This window comes from Protomyctophum bolini (genome assembly GCF_963924005.1).
Source record: "Protomyctophum bolini genome assembly, chromosome: 14".
Taxonomy (NCBI): domain Eukaryota; kingdom Metazoa; phylum Chordata; class Actinopteri; order Myctophiformes; family Myctophidae; genus Protomyctophum; species Protomyctophum bolini.
This window is the reverse complement of record NC_137875.1, coordinates 17511538-17521134: the sequence shown is the minus strand read 5'-3', so window position 1 is coordinate 17521134 and position 9597 is coordinate 17511538. Positions and strand designations below refer to the sequence as shown.

Here is a 9597-nt window from a genome sequence, read left to right as displayed (position 1 = left end):
GTAGGTATACGATCCTTTTCTCCTATACAGCAGTGAATGCTGGACTCTGAAGCCAACCCTGCAGAAGTCTCTAGATGGGTGCTACACCAATATGCTGCATGCAGTAGTCCTACTTAAGAGTACACATTACCACTAAGAATCTGTATGAATGGAATGCCAAGGGTGTGCCAGAAGAATGAAACTAGCAGGACACTGCGGCAGTGTCACTGCCAAAGACACCAAGAGCTGCCAGCCAGAAAACTAGTGCTGTGGGAACCAACACATGGAGGACCCCGGTCACGACTCAGGACGTCCTACATTAACATAATATGTGGATGTACTCAAGAAAGACACAGGAGCGCAATTAAAGTATCAACGAACTGGTCAGATGTATGGAGAACCGGGATGACTGGAAGCGATGATGGAGGGCTTGTCTGAGGATGACCTAGGTCCTAGAGACACATCTAAGACACTAATAATGAATAGCTACTGTACAAAAGCCAAAGGAAAAAATAGACTTGGATTTTATTGGCCTACTATCTAATCTACCAATGCCATATCTTTATATGCTGTGGGTTTTGTAAAAACTCACGTGTCAACATTTTCTCAATATGCCACAGTCGTGGCAAGAATGACGACAACAAACATTGTTCAAAATCAATGTCAAATATAGTTTTATTTGCAACCGTACCAATGTGACTTGGCTTCAACACTTTACCCACCTGCTACAGCTGTGACAAGCATTAAGCCACAAGCCATAATTTGTAAATCTGTTTTTTAAGTTAAAATAGATACCAAGAAACTCTTTGTAGGAGAGCTACAAACAACTTACAGTTTGGCTTATTATAGCAACACCCCATAATATCAGTGCATACAAACAGAGTGTAAGTATACATTTCTATGCTGTTTATAGCCTACATGGGTCATTCTACCCAGATGTCTTTCCCTGAATTTGATAATTTGTTTGCTTGATAAATGCCATTTTGCTGTATGACCTTTTACAGATTGTGGCTTTGACAGCTATATAAACACTCTTAAACTGTAATTCATCATTAGCAGCAAGTGCTGATTGTCTCACATATCAAGTAAGATATACAGCTCACATCCATTTCTGTCGTTACATTACTAAATGTACCAAAAAAACCAAATCATAACTTATATGACTTACTTACTAAATTGTTTCAATTACAATATTATATTGATATAATGTGTTGAAGTGACAAGTAAACCATTACACATATAAACAATACACCAACCAAAACTTGTGTATCTGAAATATACCAAATGAAATGCAAAGGCTGTTGAGCTGCATGTTACATTTCAAAAATGGTGGCAAAAGTGCAAAGATAGGAAAATAGGTAATGCACCAAAAAAGCAGCATCTAACAAACAGCTTCACTGTGTTCTGGGACAAAGCAGCTATGTGACTAGATTGAACAAATGGCTTTCTGCTGACTGAGAGTCTTACAGTTTGTGCAATTGCTTTTAAACACGAACCAAAGTCCTGTGGTACTAGATGGCGTTCTTTTGAGTGAATATAAAAAGGCTTCACAATTATCAAGTAAAAGGCAACTACACATACACATAACGAATTCTTCCATTTATCAATAAAGGCCTCATATTGAATTTTCATATTTAATAAAATTCGTTGCCAGCACCTTGACCATGACAGTTGTCATGATTATGAAGACATTGGCCCTACAAAGAAGGCAGGAACATTGGCCTGAAAAACATGACTGAACGGAAATACTAACACTTAGTGGTGAATGCCAGGAAATAACAATACTGTTAATTAATCAACACATGCAACCGAAAGTTCAACAATAGCCAATAGAAAGATAGATTGCTAGACTTCATCTATACAATAGTATTCTTTCCCTTATGATATCTCTCATGCCACCTCAACATATTCCTTGGTGATCATACTAGGATGGGATCCCCCTTCTCTGGTAAACTGTCACCCTCCCCTGACAGCTCCCTGAGCTCAGCCTCGCAGGGAGGCTCAGGCAGTGGCTCATCCAATTGCTCCAGGGTCTCCAGTATGGTCTGCACACGACGGACTCCATCGCGCCTCGCCTGCCGCACATCCACACGTCCCTCTGGGTCTATAGAGTCCAGCATTAAAAGCTGTTTAGTCAACAGTTCCTCCAGTAGTAAGTATTTCTTATCATTCTTTTTCCCACTGAAACATTTCACCTCCTGCTCCAGTTTGGCAACTCTTTCAACAATCTGCTGTACTTTTGCCAATCCTGGGTGAGCTGGCAACTGAGCTGCCGGTTCACCCTCAACCTTACCAGATGGGACCTCTGCAGGAACAGTTGCTGAGTCCTGGGTCTCTGTTTTAGGAGGTATTTGGACTGTGATATTCGCTGTTTGGTGTGGCTGCTGTGATTGCTGGAACTCTTGTTGTTGATGTGTTTTTTCAGATTGCTGGGGCTGTTGTTGCTGTGGGAACTGTGGTGGCTGTTGGAACTGTTGCAGTGGGGACTGTGGCGTCTGTTGGAACTGTTGCAGTGGGGACTGTGGCGTCTGTTGGAACTGTTGCAGTGGGGACTGTGGCGTCTGTTGGAACTGTTGCAGTGGGGACTGTGGCGTCTGTTGGAACTGTTGCAGTGGGGACTGTGGCGTCTGTTGGAACTGTTGCAGTGGGGACTGTGGCGTCTGTTGGAACTGTTGCATTGGCGACTGTGGTGGCTGTTGACACTGTTGTTCCTGTGAAAACTGTGGCGGCTGTTGCATCTCCTGTGATGGTGATTGCTGTGCTTGCTGAGGCGGTGGCTGTGGGAAATGCTGTGATTGCTGTTGCTGTGGTTGTTGGAACTGTTGTGCTTGTTGTGATGGCAGTTGCTGGAACTGTTGAGGATGTGGCTGCTGTGGCCACTGACTGGTAGCTTCTGTGTGTACAGACTGAGGCAATTGGTGATTCTCAGGTCTTTGTAGACTGTCTGGTTGTTCCTGTTCCACTTTCAGGGGTAGATCTCTTGTGAGGACATGTTGCTGAGCCTGTGAACATTAAAGTAATTAAAGTAAATCGTCATCAACACGATCCCTCATTCTCCTCGTGTTCCTTTTCTCACTGTTAGCCAGCATCCTTGCAGTCATTTTCTTGTACCTATTTAAAAATATCTACATTTTATTAGTATAATTATGTTAAAATTGCTGAACTTTACTGTGTGCGAAATGTGTGACTTGACTTCACCATCTCTGGCCATTTGGGTCACACATCATCAAGAACAATTAAAAATGATCACCAATCATTGTTCAAGTATCAATTTATCAATCTTATGAGTGACGTTACCTGCGGCCTCTCCCCCATGACCTGTGCTATGACAGGGGACTGGCTCCTCATGTGGGGTGCGAGGTGTATGGGAGCAGCATCGCGATGCTGGGACAGCAGAATGGGAGAGGCCCTCTCTCTGGGCCCATAATGACCAGCCCAGTCATCTGGCTGATAGCGATGGAAGGATGGCTGATGCTCGGCGTAAGGGACACGCTGAGAGTAGACGCTGGGGTTTATTTGAGCCTGTGGCTGTGCTTGGCCTCCTCCCCCTTCATGGATCACCCGGATGGGGATGTAGCCTGCATGAAGGCTGTTGCTGCTGGGCCGTGGAGGCTGGTACAGAGGAGCACTGTAAGCCTGAATAATACAAAACAAGTTTCAAGGTTTTTTCGCATGCCCTCACAGTACAGCTGTGTCAACATTGTGGCAAGTAAAATTCTTGTACTCGCTTGCACTGCGTTCTCAACACAGTGTGGACTAATATGGAAATACAATAAGATCACAATTGTCTGTGTGTGTGTGTGTGTGTGTGTGTGTGTGTGTGTGTGTGTGTGTGTGTGTGTGTGTGTGTGTGTGTGTGTGTGTGTGTGTGTGTGTGTGTGTGTGTGTGTGTGTTTGTGTGCCACATCATCTCATAGAAATCCAATCCTAAAACAAAAACTGACTGTTATCCATCCACCATGTCCATGTCCGATACATGCATGAAACATCCTTTACACTGCATGCACTCGTCCAGAGTGTTATACATAATAGCAAGCAGAGGTGTCATTTCAGATGAAATAGGTGGTGGTGGCAAAAATAAGCTACTACTGAAGCTCCATTTCCAAAATAGCTTGAGTACACGCTGGAGGTGTTTGAAAATGTTTGCCTATAATGACATGGCCAAAGAAGGGTCACCAAGTTGAAAGTTAATGAATGTATGGTTGCAAACAAGACAAACATTAGCATGTGTGTTGCATGTCACATGTAGAATACACAGGACCTCAATGGAAACAGGCCCTGGCTTTTTGGGGTTATCCTTTTAGCACCCTGTTTGTATAAAACTGTATAGTACCACTGTACTTTCTTTGCAAACTGCTAATAAAGTATTCAATCAATCAATCAAAAGTCTAGATGAACGGCATGGATTGAGATTGATTCACAGCGTTCATCTGAAATCAGATTAATCTGCAAAAAATGTTCAAAGTTGGAGGAAATATGCATAAAATAACAGAATTTGATGTTAAAAGTGAACACTAGGGGGTGACAATTGTCACACCCCCGGAGACCTCAAATGACGCCCCTGATAGCAAGGATTCTATTCTTACCCCATTCTCTGGCTTTAGCTTCCTAAACAAGACTAAAACAAAATAATATATTTACGCAAATCTCACCTCAGCTATTTGTGAAACAGGTGAGCAGGGCATGCCAAGCTCAGAGGGGCCGCTTTCTGGGGGACTTTGTAACGGAGATCTAGGCCTGAGGTTGGGACCTATTGTGGGGGAGGGGGCCCGTCCATCGGATCGAATATTCTGTAGAGTCGCTGGCTGGATGTAGGAATGACATGGGTACTGCTGCTGGCGGAGCTCTGCACCCTCATGGAAGACGGGTATTGGGACGTAGCCTTGGCGAAGAACGGGATGTTTCATCTCTCTTACGAAGGTCTTCTGTGCCTCTTGAGGGCTCGGTTCTGGTGTTGTGCTCAATGTGCTGGATCCGTTGTGAGACACTGGGCTAACCTGAAAGATTACGGAAATAATTTAAGATATTATGATCAACATTAATAATAATAATACATTCTAATGAGCCATTACTTGTCTGGACAGAAATGGAATTTAACCAATTAGGCTACATAATTAACTACTACAAACATACAAGATAATAGGACTTCAGCAACACTGACTGACTGAATACACTGTCCTTGCATAACATTTACGATTCACATTTTACACAAGGTACCGTCTATTGAAAATATACAGTATAGTAAGCTATTAAACTTTGCAAGTAAAGTTAAAGACAAAATGTAACTGAGAAGGTCTTCACTGCAGTGCACAGAGATAGTTACGTAGGCCTATAGATAATGTGAAATTTCTAGAAGGGATGGCAAAAGTATCACTTCCCTGACCATTAAAAGAGGAAAATGACAGATAGTCCCAAACAGTGGACACAGTGGTGTCTTAATCATGGTAGTCATGAGATTCAATGATATTCTGGGGGGATAGCCCATAAGACAACAGACTGAGCTGTCAGTTTATACACCTGTCTATAGAAGCCAAGAAGAGTAAAAGCAACAGGTCTATTGATAGTGCAGCATGTGGGGCTACAAGCAGTCCAGTAAATATTTAAATTTACTGTATACATTTCAAAATGTCTTGAAACTTTAAAATGACAATACAAAATAAATGGCCCAAGGATAAGTAAAACACCACAGTAATTATTGTTCTGGCACCTTGATGAGCAACTTCTTCTACAATGTGTTTCTCATTTTAAAAGATCTCTACGCAGCTGTCAAAAAGTGCTGTAGGCAGGCATGCTCGACTATCATGAGCTTTAAAACTGACCTGGACAGCTGCCCTGGCAACAGTAGGGTATATTATCAGCAAACGACATGATCCAGAGTCTAGATCAAGTATTTTGCTGATAATATGCCATGCTGTTGTCAGCTGTCCAGATAATGGGCCTTACATGCAATTATGCACGGTAAGGTGAATAATGTCCAATTAACCACTACACACACACACACACACACACACACACACACACACACACACACACACACACACACACACACACACACATATATATATACTGTATATCAAATAGTGAAAATAGCATCTTGCTCACAACACATGCTTTGCAACGCCTTGTGAAATTGTAGATCTACTTTTTTTCACTGAAGGTTTGCCTATTCTGACAGATTTTTCACCCTATTTTTGGCAAGTGTTCAGCTACAATCCCATGCCCAGAATAGGGACACTACAGGGTTCCTGTGGGTAACAAACATTTACAGTATAGCTGTCAGACAGTGGGGGGCTGAACAACTGCTTAATTCATTGTGCTCCAATGTTGACTTACTCTAGGACTAGGTGATGAATTTACAGCCTTGCTTGAGCTGGTATTTCAGAACCTGCAGCATTCAAATCCAATAAGCATTTGTTTCAGTTTCAGTGACTAACAACTTGAATTGACGTTGCAGTTGAATAAGCTTTGCTGAGTTTTTCTAAGTGATCATATGATATCATGCTTGTATTTGCATTGACCAGCAACTGTTTTCTTCATGGGTGTATACTGTATATAGGTACTAAACTCTGAGTTGGATAAGATGATTCCCTCAGCTTTATAAAACAAATCAGATAATAGCTTGGTTTACACTAAAGATATTTTTTGTGTGAGGATTATTTTTTATAAATAATTAGTCTACAGGTAATGAGGGTGTCCACTGTCCAGTATTCCTTGTAATGTTTTATAACAGACATACTGCGACACATAATCTGCAAAACAACTCCCACAAACAAATCTTTAAGTATAGGGGCTATTGATTTGTTTTTGTTTAAGGTAGGCTTGTTAATCATGTATATTGTTTTTTTTATGTCTTTGTAAAATGGTTTCACATATTATGCTAAATCTCATAAAACTTTGAGTGACTAAAAGGTGTGGCTTTCGATTGTAAAACAAAACAAAAGTAAATAAAAAGAAACATATAGTCCAAACACCACACCACTGCAAAAAATTAATAAAATTCAATATTCTTTCAGAGAGAACACAATTAATTATGAAATAGTTCGGATTCGGAACGACCCTTTACCCTCTGCCATTTCAGCATGGGACGCGATTCACTGCCAGCAGCATTGCACCAATTTTATCTCATGTCCTGACAGCTGTTCCTTTCCAGCAGATTCTTTGAGGCACTAACTTTGGACAACAGCAAGTGTCGATCTCTCAAACGCAGATGGCAACTGGTCGATCATGAAATGAATTGCAATGCTACCACAATCTCTCAACATCACAGTTCACTACAGACCGTGTTTTTTACAGAGGAAAACCACCATAAACCCATAATCCATGTTGACTGTCATTTGCACTTTTGCAGGCAGGTCAGCAGCGCCTCCTACTCAGTAGGCGAACTGCGAACGGACGCACCTCAAAGCACAAATCCTTGTAAGGAAAAAGTTTTTTGCAACTGGGTGGGAATGTGGACATTAGACCAGCGGGTGTTGAAATAAAACGTCAGACTAATCACAATGGTATAACCTCATATAGGTATATATCCTAACATACTGCAATGTGCGTCATCGAGCGATCACACGCTTAGATCATAACGCAAGAATATAACGGGGCAATCACCCGTTATATTAGGCGTCTGAGCTGTCTGTGAGGGGGAGGCGATAGCGCGGCCTATGACACATGCAACATAGACATGATTAAAATAAGAAAAACAAAACAAAAAACAACGCAGGCAGTTATAGCTGAATTTATGCTTTCACCACCTTTCCCAATAGAAAATAAATAAATAAACTGATCATCGACGAAATAAAATGTAAATAAGCCTATGTGAATAATATTGGGGGGGGACACATGGAGATGATGGAGTTAACATTAATTCAGAAGAACTTTATACTCTCGGCTCACTTACCTTTTTGACATCATGTCTCGGGTCGTTCCAGGTTGTCGTGTGATTATTATGATCCACAAAGAACGGCCATCCTGTCTGTGGGTCAATTTTGACTTCCCAGCCTAGGGGTAGAGGATCGTGGTTATTGTTATTTGCCATTGCTACTATCGGCGACTGTGTCCTCATAATGTTCATGACGTTGGGTGGTGAATACTGAGCCATTTTATACAGGGGACGGACGCTTTAAAGATTCTTCGAAGTGACGTGGGAAAGGGGGCTGGAAGTTTCTCGAAATAGCGCGATCGATGTTGAAGTCGGCAGACTACTAGCGTGTGTTCCAGTCTAGACTTGTCATGAATCCGTTTATCGCTTTCAATTTCATGAATGCGACTATACGATCATAACAATGCTTTTATGCATGACGAGTTTATTGCCTATGGTTAGGTCATAACTATACGTCCTATAACTGTTAGGCCTAGCACCAATACCATACATTTGATTATAGTGTAGGAGTGCCGGACCGGTGTAGGCAGAGAGAAGAGGGAGATTTATTCTCGGATTGGAAAAGCCAACGATGGTGGCACTCCGTTTATTTCAGAAAAAGAGAGAGAGGACAACAAACTTGTCGCATAAGTAAATACGTCAACCGGTAACTAAGTCAACACCTCGGAGGTGTGTTTCTTTACTCTTAAAGGTAACACACTATGCATTGCATTAAGGTGAGAGGAACAACCATATAAAACACGGGCAAGAACGCAGTGAATTATAAATGTCATTAATATAACTGTTCAGTCAGTGTACTGTCTATCCACCACAATAGGCTGATTGATTGATTGATTGATTGATTGATTGATTGAAAATGTTATTCACCCTTTGTAAGGATACAGTTCAAAGAAAGTACAGGTCAATACAAAGACTGCTATAAAAACCCGAAAAAGCACTATTAAAGACATGTTTATCAGGGAGGTCCATTCCTCCATGCATTTTCAATTCATCAGGCTACTGATGAAGTTGGGCTCGTGTAATAGGCTGTTAAAACGATTCATTTCTGGGTATGGATACATAGTCAGTCACATTCTAGGCCTACCGTGTACGCGAAACATTTTATTAGGACAATTTGCATGTGCTTCAAAGACACGAGACCCCGTACGAGACCCCTCTCTTCCCACAGAACAGAGACAGCTTATCAGCTTCTGGAAACATCCCTGGGAGGGTCGGGTTCAGGCCACTGTGACAGTGTGACTGTAGTGTCCAGTGACCCTGGCCTGTGTGAATAGTCCTACAACAGTATTGCAAATAAATAAATAAATAGGGCCCAGCAAAATGTGGGGGGAGGGTGTTACCTTTTGTCATAGCAAGTGAGGGCATGACGATACAGACTAGTGACCTTCCCATGCTACATACTTCTTTATTGACTTAGAAAGTTAGGTTCAGATTTGCTCAAGTCAGTCAAATGGTAAATGGTGCATTTATATAGCTCCTTTATCCAAGGCGCTTTACATATATGTGCATTACATTCACCCATTCATACAAACATTCATACACCGGCGGCGGAAACCATGCAAGGCACCAACCATGCACATCAGGAGCAATTAGGGGTTCAGTGTCTTGCTCAAGCCAGGACACTTCGACACTAACTCTGGGGGAGCCCGGGTTCGAACTGCATCCAGCCACTCTACCCCTGATCCACCGCCGCTGCTCAGTTCATAGCCTACTTGTTCCATAATAACAGAAGAACTTCAGAAGGA

General features: G+C 42.0%; 1 protein-coding gene across 1 annotated transcript; it reads right to left on the bottom strand.

Moving 5' to 3' along the window:
* Positions 1-636: 636 nt before the first annotated feature.
* Positions 637-8071, bottom strand: bag3 (BCL2 associated athanogene 3; the record flags this gene model as incomplete). Its single annotated transcript, XM_080782333.1, has 4 exons — positions 637-2981; positions 3277-3615; positions 4632-4976; positions 7871-8071. 4 exons carry the CDS (start codon positions 8069-8071, stop codon positions 1899-1901), a joined length of 1968 nt encoding a protein of 655 aa, XP_080638459.1. The 3' UTR covers positions 637-1898.
* Between the last annotated feature and the right edge of the window lie 1526 nt (positions 8072-9597).